The sequence below is a fragment of the Podarcis vaucheri genome (assembly GCF_965113315.1).
Source record: "Podarcis vaucheri genome assembly, chromosome: 7".
In the NCBI taxonomy this organism is placed as follows: Eukaryota; Metazoa; Chordata; class Lepidosauria; order Squamata; family Lacertidae; genus Podarcis; species Podarcis vaucheri.
In genome coordinates, this window is record NC_138765.1 from 74,739,593 (window position 1) to 74,754,005 (window position 14,413).

Here is a 14,413-nt window from a genome sequence, read left to right on the forward strand (position 1 = left end):
TGTCTGGCAGCAGCTCTCCAGGGTTTCAGACAGCTGCCTCTCCCAGTGATGCCAGGAATTGCACTTGGGACCTCCTGCATGCAAAGCGGATGATCTGCCAGTGAGCCTTTCCCCTTACTGGTCCATCAGCCCTCACTGCTCTTGTTTAAAACATGATGGCAGCTGTTAAAATTTCGGAGAGCTGCGTTCGAATTTTAACACACCAGGGGAGAGGGGAGAGGGGAAAAGCATGGACTGGATTGTTTTAAGTAACTGCGCTGTCTTGGAATAGAAGGACACTCACAGGGGTCATTTCATCAGTCCACTCCCCGTGACCAGCTTGCAACTGCTTGATTCTTTCCATATCATCTATCACCCGGACAACATCATCAACCCAAAAGGTGTTGAGCTACAAGGAAAAAGAAAATCAGAAGCTTTTTTCTTTTCGGTGCGTGGGGGAGAAAGGAATCATAGGAAAGAAAGAAAGAGAGAGAGATGGATATATAATATATTTTATATTATAAACTAATATAATATACACAGCTGCCCAGAGCGGCTGGAGCAACCCAGATGGGTGGGGAACAAATAATTATGTATTATTATTAATTATTGTTATTATATTTTATAGACAGATAAATCCACCAAGCATTAACCGCGGAGATGCAGGATGGTGGCGGTGACCATCCCTGGCTAAGATTTCGGCAAACATTCGTAGGGCCTTTTAACCCAGCCGCAGGCCCTCCAGACATTTTTGACCCCAAGCCCTGCCACTCACAGCAATCTACAGTGGGGTTTTTGTGGACGCCATTTTGATTCAAGATGGCGGACTCACAGAACCTGTCAAAGCTGCCTCAGTTTCAACCACCGTTTTCAAAACTGCACAAATCTGGTGGTTTCTTATAATTCCCAAGGAATGTCAGGTGAGAGGCTCCTAGTATCTATCATTTCTTAACATTGTTTATAGATCCTTGTATGTGCCCCCCCCCCACATTTCAGACAAACATATGCCCTTTAAATTAAAGGAAGTGAAGTTAGTTGGGGGACCCCCTGTTTTCTCTTTACGGTGTGTGCTTTAAATGGGCATGTGTTTAGGTTCTCTTAAAGACCAGGGATTGGGAACAAGATTTGGCCCTCCAGATGCTGTTGGATTCCCAGCATCTGCCAGCCCCGGCCGGCATGACTAATGGTCAGAGCTAATGATGGGTCATGGGGGCTGGAGTTTACAGCAACAGATAGGGGGTCGTGCCCCCCCATCCAAGTTCTTGAGCAATATACTTAATAGAAACTAAAGCAAAATAGAGACTACCATTGTTCAAACAGGAAGGGACTGCTCTTCCATTGCTTAAAAACAACAACAGGTAGCCAGCTTTTTCCTTCAATCATGTGTTTCTTGCTCCTTTAATCCAGCAACTGATTAAAATTCACTTTGATTAACAAAGGGCTTCTGGTGTGGAGGGTGAGACAGCCACAACTGCCACTGACATCGGCAAGGGAGGAGGGTAATGCCATTGAGCACCCTCTCATTAGGAATCTGCCATCAAGACTCAAGCTGGCCAGGACATTGTCTCTTACGATGTTCCTGGATCTGGTTTGCGGGAGGCGGGAGAGAGTGCTTCGGAACTACCCCTTATCAAGAGCAAGGCACTCAGAACTGCCGCTGACAAAGAGAGTTGCTTGTCAGAACTTGTGCTGGAGCCAAGGACAGCCAGAGAGAAAGCAGATCGCCTTTCTCTCCACTCCTTCGACACAACAGCAAGCAAACGCTGAACGTCTGAATTCAGCGATTGCCAACATCTTATCGGTGTATCTCTATACAGCTTCACATTTGTCACTTGGGCAGGGAGAAGGATTTGCTGACAATTGTCCACGAATGTGACAATGACCAGTTCTTGATAACTCACTGAGATATACACTTGCTGGGACAAAACAAAGATCTCCAGGGGCAATAACATTTGGGGAAGCATCATGGAACAACTAATAAAGCACAAGGACATGTGGACGGTCCAGTACAAATCCACCATTAATGTACTACTATTGCATCAGTGACATGTTGTAGCACCCCCCAATAATTTATCAGCCAACAAATGTTATTCTCCTGCTAATAGGCTGCCCTTCCATTCCCTCTCCTTCCCCCCCCCCATCTGTCTATGAACTACGGCACAATTTTTAGATCCATCGGCAGGATGCGTCAGCCGCACTCACCTTGGTCAGGGCACCTGGATGGAACGTCCAACGGGTATCGCTATTGAACTGGACTCTGACATCTCCTCTATCTGTGATTCTGTGGACAGTTCCTGTTTGGCCAATGAACTTTGGAAGGAAAGGAACGGAGAAGTATTGGGGAGGAGCGGGGAGATGAGGAGAGAGAAAATTAAAGGTTGTCATTTGAAAGCAAGAAATGCGAGCCTTTACCATCGGACGCCTCCCCTGCAGCAAGCCAGTAGCCCCTCCTCGCTCACAAATACATTTTCAAACTGCTGAAATATTCATTGCTAAAGTCCATGGCCAGAATAATATTCATGGATCAAAGCAACAGACGTTTAAAACACAAGTTCACACAAACAGTTATTGTTATTTCTTAAGATTTATCTTTTGCTGGCGAATGGTGATCAAAGTCTCCAAGCGACTTACCCGCATTTAACTTGCGTGCATTCACCTTTAAACGCTTGACACGCAAAAAACCAAAAACCAAATGGGGTGGACAGGGGGCAAGCTTCTGGGGAAAAAGACTTTGGCAATCCTGCCTGCCATTGAACCCAATGTATTTTGACTATACACAATTTGGATTTTCAATGTAACCCCCATGTACACTGAGTCTTGCCTGCATATTATTCCATTAAAAAGTAACATGAAACATTAATATTCTCATACAAGCACATATAATTTTCTCTTACACCCGCACGCACAACGGGAACAGTAAGCTTTGGTAGCACACTAACAGGAGAACAAATCGGATCACTCCTTCAGTTGTATGCAATGTTAATCCTACTCAGATCAGGCCCGCTGAAATTAACTTGGGTCCAATGCTTTCAATGGTCTTCCCCATTTGCAACTTCTTCTTCTTCTTCACATTTACATTCTATAGATAGGTTAGGCTGAGAAAGATTAACTAGCCCAAGTTCAGCCAGCGGGTTTCCATGATTGACTGGGGTTATGAACCCTTGTCTCCTCCTAGATCCAATCCAGGACTCTAACCACTATACTGCACTGGCTTAGCTGAATACAACCTCCTGCAGCAGTAGAAAATATATTATTTTAAAAATTGATAGCACAAATGAGAACTGCCACAAAATGTTGCAGAATGGAGACCTCCCTGCCTAGGATTCTGTTCCATTCTTTGCCAACCAACAGTCAATCACAATTCTGTGGCCACTGAGCATGCTCAATCCTCCTGGAGTTGTTTTTGGACCTCTTCCTAGGTTTAAAGCCCCCCCCCCATTATTTTTTAATGCGGTCCCCTACCTCAGCCATTTTCGGGTTCCATCCCCCGTGCCCTTCTTGCATCTCTCGCAAGATGTCAATGTCCAAGAGGCATTTCACTTTGTCCCCGTGCTGGAACGGGTGCCTTTCAGTGCTCTCTTTCTTCTGCAACTCAGCCGGCTTACCTGGAGAAAGAGAGAGAAAGAGCAGCTGCCGACAGAGGAATGCACAATTTAGCATCTTGTGTGCGTTCAGACAACAAACTAAATCCTGGGGTAGATGGGCAATCCCTAAAAGCGAGACCAGAGGCAAAAAATGCTGCATGTAGGAGCTGCTGCTGTTCAATTCCACTCCCCTCCTCTCTGACCCACTCTGAAATCAGTCAGCAATCCATGTTTATTTGAGAGGGTGTTATTTTAATTTTTTAGGGAGGGCCTCCTCTTTTCAGAACTTTTTCCTTTTTCCTGCAAACCCTGGATTCCCCAAAACCTGCACGTGGTGCCATTCGGGCTACAAAATGAACGGCCCTCACAGCTGGAGCATTGGAATTAGAAGGAACAACAGCCCGATTTTCTCTTCAGCTCCTAAATCGTTGCATGGGTTTCATTTTTGCTTTTTAAGAAAGCTTGTTTCCCCAACACATCCCTAAGTTGGTGCAAAAAAACCCCAAAAGTGTGCTATTAGAGACCAGCATTTAGCACAACCGGAGTGCAAATTACATTGCACGTACAGTGGTACCTCAGGTTAAGTACTTAATTCGTTCCGGAGGTCCGTACTTAACCTGAAACACCACTTTAGCTAATGGGGCCTCCTGCTGCCGCCGTGCCGCAGGAGCACAATTTCTGTTCTCATCCTGAAGCAAAGTTCTTAACCTGAAGCACTATTTCTGGGTTAGCAGAATCTGTAACCTGAAGCGTATGTAACCTGAGGTACCACTGTACTCAATGGGTAAATCTCTTCTTGCCCCCTTCCCTGAGAGGGTTTCACACACGTACCTAATCTGGGGAGATGTTCCTTGTAGTAAAAGCCCCCCGTCACTTCTGCAACGCACTTCAGGTCCACTTTCCCTTTGTGCCCGACTCGGTACACGTTTGTGGTGCCGTCGGCCCACGTCACGCTGGCAACACTCCGCCCGGTTTCCACATCCCAGCCACGGATGTCGACCACGCGCCCGGCTTTGCCTTCGCCACCTGTCCGCAGGGATAAGAACAGGGCACAGTTGAAACGTGCCAATTCAAGCATTCTCTCCCATCCGTAACACACACACACAGGTTTTCATCTCAAGCTCTTTGCCAGGAGGTTGAGACGGCTTATGTGAGGCCATCTGCAGATCACGACCTTCCATGGCTCTAACTGCAACAAAGCCCCAAAGATTAGAAAGAAGTTCCCTGGGAGACGGCAGGCAGGAAGAATCCCTCGCCGGAGAAGGGGAGCTTAAGAGGTCAAGAGTGGAGCCTGTCTGACCCAGTGGCTGCACGTTTCCAGTCCTGTCAGGTCGCCTGCCTTCAGGGGTGCAGGGAGTGGAGTAATAAGGCCACATACACAAAGGGAACCCGTTCGAATCCAGCCTCCTTGCGTGGCAGAGGAGTCTCAAAATTCCAACTGCACAGCAAAACAAACACGGACTGCATTTGCAAAATATGTTTAAAGTGCTCCATCTCTTTAATAGTCATGGCTTATGCTCCCGCCAAAGAATCCCGGGAGCTATAGTTTAAGGGTGTGGAGAGTTGTTACACAACTTGCAGAACTACAATTCCCAGAGTTAGAACAATAAAATCACAGAAGTGTACGAGTTGGTAGGGACCCCCCAAGGATCTTCTCGTCCAACCCTTGCAATGCAGGAATCCTGCCCACAGCCGCCCCTGAGAAGAGGGGTCTCCTAACAGCTCAGAGCACCCTTAATGAACTACAACTCCCAAGATTCTTTGGGGGAAGCCGTGAGGGTTAAAGTGGTATCGCAGTGATTTGAATGTGTGGTGTGGAAGTGGCCTAAGTCGTGCAAATATTAACACATTTGGGTGTTAAACCAGCCAAGCCATACTCAGGAGTAGACCTACTGAGATCAATGGGCATGACTGACTCAAGTCCATTTATTTTGATGGATATTATCTTGTTGGATACGACACCCCTTCTGTTTTTATACCGTTTACCGGATCCTGATCCAAGCGAAACTGTTTGCTGAGAGTGGGGATTGATCCACAAGCGCTCTGGCCTTGCTGGTGAGATTCCCATAATGGGCAAAAATAGGATATTGGACTGGATAGACCCTCAGCCTGATCCACTGGGGCTCTCCTGTTGTTCTTCTAAAGCCTACTGAGTAGCCCTCACTTAAGTCTGTCCCACTGCAAGCAGTTGCACGAAGGTTCCAGAGACAAAGTGTGGTCTTTTTCCTGACATGCTACTCACTTCTTAAAGGGTTGCCCCCCTTAAGCAGAGCAAATAATTCAACCCTGTAGCTCGGGCCCTTAGATTTAATCAATCACACACACCAGGTTTACGAAATTTAGGGCAGTAGTCTCCAATACTAGTCCTACGCAGAGTAGAAAATGTATCCTGACATAATTTTCTTCATTTCTTCATGTCTAAAGCTATGTGCACCATTTGTTTGGTTGTTATTTAATTTAATAATTCAAATCCTCTTTACCCAGGCCTATGGCTACTAAATAATCTATGGCCTGTGAAAATGTGGGGGATTGGACTGTTATTACGATGATTATTTTATTATTAGGCCGTCTGTTATTATGTTTTTTTAAATCATGTTTTTATTATTGATGTTCTGTAATGTGTTTTTAATGTTGTACACTGCCCTGGGATCTTCTGATAAAGGGAGTTATTTAAACTGAATAAATAATAACAGGGTGCAAACAGGTACACAACTCTAAAAGCATCCAACACACAAACAAAGACCTTGCAGGCCAAACTGTACCTGCCGCACGCCGCAGAACATGGTTGTGTTGACATCCCCCGTCATGCTGATATTGTCAACTTCCAGTTTCTCTCCCCTTCAGCGCCTGTATTAGCTGTGCTATTATTATTTGCATCTAAATTATGCCCTTTGGGTTACAGGCAACAGGGTGTGTTCCGCTTCTCTCATGCCTAGAAAGCACAAGACCAAACCGTTTTCTGCTTGTCTCGTGCTTTCTAGACATGGGTAATTGCAGTCTTGCCTTTGCCCTGCTGCTTTCGCCTGGAAGGCAGAAATCCATGGAAAACGCAAATGTAGTTTGCTCTGAGTGCTAAACCGTGGGTTTTCCCATGGGAAAGAAACGGGACGTGTGTGTGAGCCCAAAGTTCCAAGAGTTTGTTATTTTTGTTTTATTTTGCAAGGCTCCACAGAACTAGTGCAACTTTCGCTCATTCAGAGCGGACCCATTCAAATCGATGGACATGACATGCTGAGGCCCATTGATTTTCAGCAGGTCTACGCTGAGTAAAACTTGGCTGAGCGCAAGCCACCATGCAGATTAAGGGAAATGTATTTGCCCAAGGCCCTCTCTACTGATCCATGAGGGACAGAGCTTCTCGCTTCTTGTCTTGAATATAGAATTTTTCTGCCCACATCACAAGGAGCCAACCCCCACTCCCCTAAAAGGCAAAAAGCACCTCACCGTCCTGGTTACCCCATTCCCAGTCGGGGCCCCGAACCACTTTCGCGCCCTGGAAAGTCCCCTTTAACGCAATGCGTGGCAAGTTCTGCCGCGGGCTCACAGTCACTCTGCAAGAGGGAAAGAAAAGAAAAAAAACACCATGTCATTTCCCCTGCTGCTCATACAAACAAAGCCAGTTTGGAGGTGAAACAAAGCCAGTTTGGAGGTGAAACACAGCCAGTTGGGAGCGCTGCCGATGCAGACAAGTGCCTGTACACCCATACACAGTACAGGTAGTCCTCTTCCACATTGGGTACCATATTTACTGCAGTTAAAGGCCCCTGTTATTTAGTAGTCAGTATATATTTCCCATTATAAGCTCCTTGGTTATCTTCCCTTACCCATGGCTTGGGCTTAGTGTTGCATGCTAACCAAAAGGCTATAGTTTGTCTCGCTCCAGCCAAATCACATGCTGTATCCAAGGACTGTTCCTAGCTTACTGCTCATGCTTTTCACGTAGGGGGAAGAGAAACCAAGAACCTGGTTTGGGACGCAACGCTAAGCCAAACCATAGCTTAGCTCTGGGTAGCACGGCAGTGGTAGGGCCAGAGGAGGAACACAGCACCCATGTCCTCCCATCAGCCCTGTGACTACTTAGCCAGTTTATCTCTCTCCCCCCCCCCATATGTTCCAAGTCTTTTTCCTTGTTTTACTGCTGTCCTGGAAATATAACTTATCACATTGTCCACACAACATCATTCTCATCAAAATGCCATCCCATCTCTCACAGCCCCCCTAAATCTGGATTTATAATTTTAATAACAACAATAGTAGTAGATTTTCTTTCTGCAGCCAACAATAAACTGCCCTGCTCACAAGCCCTTCCAAGGAAGCTTACAGGTAAATTTAAAAATCACAGTGTGATAACTGTTGAATACACACACACACACACACACACACACACACACACACAGAGTAGAGGTCAAATATCTATCTCAATATAAGGTTCCCCAGCTCTGTTTTAAATCAGAGCAGCCACTCATGCAGAGAAATGGCAAGAAGCCTCCTTTCTTGATGATGCTCCCAGCTCCCGGAAGCCTTTAGTTCTCCCAGATGCTGCTGGACTATGGCTCCCATCATCCCTGACCTTTGGCCATGCTGCCTGGGGCTGATGGGAGTTGGAGTCCAATAACACCTGGAGGACCACAGGTTGCCCATTCCTGATGTAGAACCACAATTTATAGGAGCTCAGGGTAGACCCACTGAAGCTAATGAACAAGACTAACTTAGGTCCATTCACTGTGTATCATCTAGCTGGATGAAACCAAAACCATTTTCATACACAATCATGAGTGACTTTTTCTTTTGTTAAGGGGGGTTGAAAACAACACCACAGAACTCCTAGACACAGTGACATGGACTGGGTGGACATCACCCAGAACTTGTCTCAATAAATATAAATTTGTCTTAAATGAAGAAGTGCATTAACCACCTCTTCACCTGTAACGCCTTGCTATGTTTTACTTCACAACATAATATGCATCTTTACAATGTTTTGTTTAAGTTGCTGGTTGTTGCTTCCGTTTTCTGCACACCACTTAGAGATATTTTTTAATATATTAAGCGGTACTGAAATTAAACAATCAACCAAGAATGATTATTTAGACCAACATAAAATTTACGTGTTGCTTCTCTGCTTACAACAACTCTCAGTGAAATGTATATTTAAAAAATCAGAGTAACTGAAACATTTAGAACAGCAAACAGAAAGCCAAGTAGTATAAAAAGCAGAAATAGTCATTGACATAGTATTGTTAAAAATCAAGGATCCAACAATAACAACAGTTCCTGGTTTTCTTGCTTAGAAGGACCTCAGAAAACAGTTAATGGAAAACAACCTTTCTCTCCCCAAGACCCTGGAGAAGTGCTGCCGGTCAGAGTATGCAGCACTGGGGGAGATGAGAAAGAATAGTCGGACCTCCTTGGAGGCACTCCCCTTACCAGCCTTGTTTGGCTGGGTCTCAGTCTTGCCACACTATCAGATTCAGCCAAGAGGCAAAGGTTTCAGGTTGAATCCAATGACAGTCCTATGCAAAGTGTGTCCTCTGAAGCTAATGGACATGACTCACCTGGGTCTAGTCTGAGCATAACTAAGATGAATGCATGTTCTTAAAATGTGCACTCAAACCACACCACACTAGGTTTCACTGAGAGTTAACCCACAAAAATTAACAGACCTAAGTTAGCCATGACCAATAATTTCAATGGCAGGATAGCACAGGACACAAACCTTTACGTTTCTTCCCGAAACAAAACAACACTTGCACTACTGAGACTTACAACCCAACGCTTCCTCCCCCTCAAAAAGTCAAGCTAAAATCTACAAGAGGCTGAGGGCAAGCAACAAGGATACGTCTCTGCGCGGTACCCACACAATGGTGAAGATGGGATCTGACGTCCGGTTGAAGCAGCTCCCAATGCCCATAACGGGATTGGTATTCCTCGCGTCCCAAAATCAAACCAAGTGCATTTGATTAAGCAGAAACTTCGGGCCAAGCCCTTCAAGAATTCCAGCTGGGGGTTGAGGAAGCAAAAAACTCTCCCGCCGCCATAATGAAACCGCTTCCACATTTGCGTGGCTTCCGTAATGGGGGAAGAAGAGGCATAACACTTCCAAGCCCCTGACTTAGCCTGTTGCTTAATACTCGGAGCAGACGGCAGAGACTTGTGCGGATAAACCCCTGACGCAGCCTGGGAACCAGCAGCCACCCGGCCCACTGCGCCACTAAAATTAACCTTTGGCTCTCACTTTGGCTCATTAATGGATTGCTTCAGTGGCGTGGCATGCCTGGGGAAAGGTGCTTAGGAGAGAAGACCAGGGGGCAGGTTTATCTGCACACACGATGGCTAATCGGTATCTTTCCAGCAGCTTTCCGTGATCCAGATTGTAACGTGATAGGAGCCAAGAGCGAGGAGGGAGGGCAATCCTGCTCAGCCAGTCTCCAGTAGTAAAATTCTGTACTGGGGTCACATCAATTCAGCAATCAAAAAAAGAAAAAGAAAGAAACGAAAAGGATTCTGCAACTGGAAGCAACTGATACATTTTTCCTCCAAGAAGTTCAGGGAAATACACAATCCCCTCCAACTTATTTTAAAATAGCATCATAGTGCTTTAAATGTATAGTGTCATTGTGGTATTGGACTGGTTCAAAACCAGAGGACCGTCCTCTGTAAAGTAGGGCATGCTACTAGACATAATTCTGCATGCAATTTGGGGTTGTTGTTTTTTTATTTCACCCTTCCCGGCCCAAAGATATTTTCTCCTCTGACACAGCATCCCCCTAAGCAAGTGGAGAAAGAAATTGCACAGAAGAATTCGCAGTCAAGAGGAAAAACGCCTCTGGCCTACCCATTCCCCTCGATCAAAATTTGTCCTGGAGGGTCCCTGCCCGCCTCAGTCAATGCCGTTTTATTCACAGCAATTTCCTCCTAAATCCTCGACCAGCAAAAGGGCCAGCTGGAAATTTGACAGAGCTGGAATCCCTGGGTCAGCACCGATCTCGAAAATGAAGGCCTTAATTAAAATGGTTATTAAAAGCAATATTGCAGCGATTAAATGCACCCCCCGGGGGTGAGGTCTGCGGCACTCTTTAATAGCCTTGGTTGTTATCCGGGATTTGGATGCAAAACAACTCAAATTAGATTAAAATCCAGGAGGCGCTTGGCTCCTGCTGCATCACTTGGCTTCTTCGTGGCTGGGTAGATAGCAGAGACGGTTCAGTTCAAGGTTAATGTTTGGTTCTCGGGGGCTCGGAAGAAAAAGCAGCCCTGTCCTGCTTCTGTGGAAGCTTGTCGGGACAAATAAGGACATCAGAAGAGCCTGGCTGCAGGATCAGGCCAGTGATCCATCTAGTCCAGCATCCTGTTCTCAATGTGTCCAACCAAACACTTGTGGGAAGCCTGCAGGCAAGCCTGGAGGAGCACAAAAGAACTCTCCCTTCCTGTGGTTTCCAGCAACTGGTATTCAGAAGAGTTTCTGCCTCAGAGTGGAGGTTACTGAAACACAGCTCTATTCCTCTGCGAAATTGCCCCACACCTCTTTCAAAACCATCTGAACCGGCAGCCGTCACAGCATCTTGTGGGAGCGAATTTTACGATTTTAACTATCACGTTCTGCGTTCCTCTAGCTGTCACAGGATACAGACAGCACTTGAAGGACAATGGAAGACTACCTGCAGACACCGCCCCCCCACCCCTCCACCAAATTTCTCTCTCCTCCCCACTGAACTTTGCTGCCTGGGTGGAGAGTGTAACTCAGGGAAGGTCCACCCCTGTGCGCCTTCCTCTCCAAGTGAAACCACCTTCCTCTCAGGCTGGAAAGCTGCTTGGCTGGCTGAGGAGAGCATGACTGTGTTTGCAAGGATGCCTCCACACTTTCATCTCCATCACAAATCAGGAGCAAGAGTGAGAGTGCAAGAGAGAGAGAGAGAGAAATTATAGGGGGGAATGAATGGTTCCACATGCTGCCGGCACTGGGAGTATGCCCACCAACTGCTGAACACAGCCCATTGCAAGGGGGCATCAAAAAGGGTGCCCACCCCTGATCTAGCAGTCAACACAGGCCATAACTCCCTTCCTCTTGCCTCTGCAAGCTGAGTCCCCTTGGCTCCCAAGGTAGCCAGGTTTTATTACTTGAGCCAGCTGAGAGCTTCATAATCAACACATTGCCATATGGAGGGAAAAAAACAATAACCTTGACTTTCTGGAGAGGATGCCTCAATGGAAACGTCTGGTATCCATGCCGGTGGGGGGGGGGATAGAATTTGGCAATCCACCCGATGCAGTCCTGTAAGCTTTATTCAGATTTAACAGCCAAAGGAGAGAAGGAAGGGCAAGAGAGGGACCTTGGAGCCAGGAGGCTCAGGCCAGCCACAAGAGAGAATAAAAGGATCATCTCAAGCAGGCAGACTGAATAAGCCTCCACCCACTGACCTTGGAGACAAGGCAATGGGAAGGTCTCAATGCAATTGGTGGCAGATCCTTGTTGAATCCAAGCTGCTCTCCACACCACTGTGGCCAATGAGAAACACACAGCAGAAGAGCAACAGAACTGGGTCTCATCAAGACCGCTGTTTTATCGTGTATGCAGCAGCCTGTCATTCATCCATGAGCAGCACATTTGAAGTGGATTTACCCTGGACCACCATGCTTTATCAGTTGTTCAGTAATGCTTCTCCAATACTCCCACACTAATGCCTCTATACTTTTAACTCTGCCATTCCACGGTCCTTGTCTCACACCCCACCCTACCCAACATAGCTGCACTAAGAGACCGTTGCACACACAGCTCCATCCAGACAAGCAAGAGGCATCATCGGTATTCAGGGGCAAAGTCTAGCCTGGCAAAAACACTCCAGGGAGATGCAAAGAAGGGCCCAGTGAGGAGTGCAACCTGGCAACAGTCCTGAGGACCAGAGAGAAAGGCCTCGAGGACAGTTTTCAAACTTGACATTCCCGAACTCTGCTCTAAGCCAAGAAAAAAGAAGGTAAGGAACTACATTAAAAGATTAAAAGGGATGCGGGTGGCGCTGTGGGTTAAACCACAGAGCCTAGGACTTGCTGATTAGAAGGTTGGCGGTTCGAATCCCCACGACGGAGTGAGCTCCCACCTCTCAGTCCCTGCTCCTGCCAACCTAGCAGTTCGAAAGCACGTCAAAGTGCAAGTAGATAAATAGGTATCACTCTGGTGGGAAGGTAAACGGTGTTTCCGTGTACTGCTCTGGTTCGCCAGAAGCGGCTTAGTCATGCTGGCCACATGACCTGGAAGCTGTACGCCGGCTCCCTTGGCCAATAAATCAAGATGAGCGCCACAACCCCAGAGTCGGCCACGACTGAACCTAATGGTCAGGGGTCCCTTTACCTTTACCTTACATTAAAAGATCAAGATCACACCAACTTCAGAGTCTTTCAGACCCTCTTATTTATTTACTTATTTGTTTGTTTGTTTATTTGCATTATTATTCTTATTATCTCGACTAATATCCCACCCTTCCTGCTGAAGGAGCCCAGGGCGGCAGAACAGATTCTTTGGCATGTTGATTTCTGCTGGCAAAACGGGCACGACACAAGCTAAAGTCTCCACCTCACCAGCTCATACGCTGTTTCTCAAAGCATTTCTTTTCTAAATAAAGTCCTACCAGGCACATACTCGAGAAGTGTCACAACACGCAACACTGGCTAAGTTTCCGCCTGGGAATCAGGTCGACAGGCCCGGCTGGGTTCGCGTTCCCCAATTATCATCACCGAGGCAGCGATGAGGCCGGCCAAATTTCAGAGAAGGAAACAAAAGAAAAGGCGAGAGAGTTCTCACTTGGGGAGTTCTCTGCCCAGAGTCCAGCCGTTTCTAACTGATTGATCTGGCCTGGTCTCCAGCCACGATGCCATTGTAAAATTAGGGAAGGACGTCCCTTGGCTCCTGCAGGCGGGAAAGAACAGCACGTAGCAGGGAAAGGGTCATTAATTCTCTGTCGCAGGGGCGGGGGAGCCCTGGCCCTTCAAATGCCGGTGGACTACAACTCCCATCAGCTCCAGTCATTGGAGGGATCACAGCTTACATACCCTGCTCTGTCTGGAAGGGTTCAAGATTCAGGTAGGTAGCCGTGTTGGTCTGACACAGTAGAAATATATACAGTGGTACCTCTGGATGCGAACACGACCCGCATCTGCGCGGCTCGCGATTCGCCGCTTCCGTACATGCCGTCATTTTTACCATCTGCGCACGCGGTCTGTTACTTCCGGGTTGCCGCAGCGTACAACCCAAAAATACTCATCCCGAAGCTACTTCAACCCGAGGTATGACTGTATATAGAAATAAAAAAATAGTCTAGTAGCACTAGGACTTGCCGATCAGAAGGTCGGCGGTTTGAATCCCCACGACAGGGTGAGCTCCCGTTGCTCAGTCCTTGCTCCTGCCAATCTAGCAGTTCGAAAGCACATCAAAGTGCAAGTAGATAAATAGGTACCGCTCCGGCGGGAAGGTAAACGGCATTTCCGTGCGCTGCTTTGGTTTCGCCAGAAGCGGCTTAGTCATGCTGGCCACATTACCTGGAAAAACTGTCTGTGGACAAACATTGGCTCTCTTGGCCAATAAAGCGAGATGAACACCGCAACCCCAGAATCGGTCACGACTGGACCTAATGGTCAGGAGTCCCTTTACCTTTACCGTTAGCACCTTAGAGACCAATTAGGTTTGTTCTTGGTATGAGCTTTTGTGTGCATGCACACGTCTTCAGAAGGGTTCAAGCAGTGTCCAGCAACCTGGAAAGATAGCCCATCTAGGAGAAGGAAAACTCTGGTCCTAAACCTCCTCTGCCTTGTGGGACATAATTGGGAGAAGGAAAAGCCTAAGTAAACCCTACACAAATCTG

At 47.0% G+C, this 14,413-nt stretch overlaps 1 protein-coding gene across 1 annotated transcript in view; it reads right to left on the reverse strand.

Annotated features, from left to right (window-relative positions):
* Nucleotides 1-14,413, reverse strand: part of MIB2 (MIB E3 ubiquitin protein ligase 2) — a 71,201-nt gene that overhangs the window by 16,041 nt on the left and 40,747 nt on the right. The window contains exons 4-8 of the mRNA XM_082230735.1: nucleotides 7,008-7,114; nucleotides 4,395-4,589; nucleotides 3,442-3,584; nucleotides 2,182-2,289; nucleotides 284-388 (exon numbers count right to left, since the gene is read on the reverse strand). Of these exons, the coding sequence (XP_082086861.1) occupies nucleotides 284-388; nucleotides 2,182-2,289; nucleotides 3,442-3,584; nucleotides 4,395-4,589; nucleotides 7,008-7,114 (658 nt within the window). The remainder of the gene's footprint in view (nucleotides 1-283; nucleotides 389-2,181; nucleotides 2,290-3,441; nucleotides 3,585-4,394; nucleotides 4,590-7,007; nucleotides 7,115-14,413) is intronic.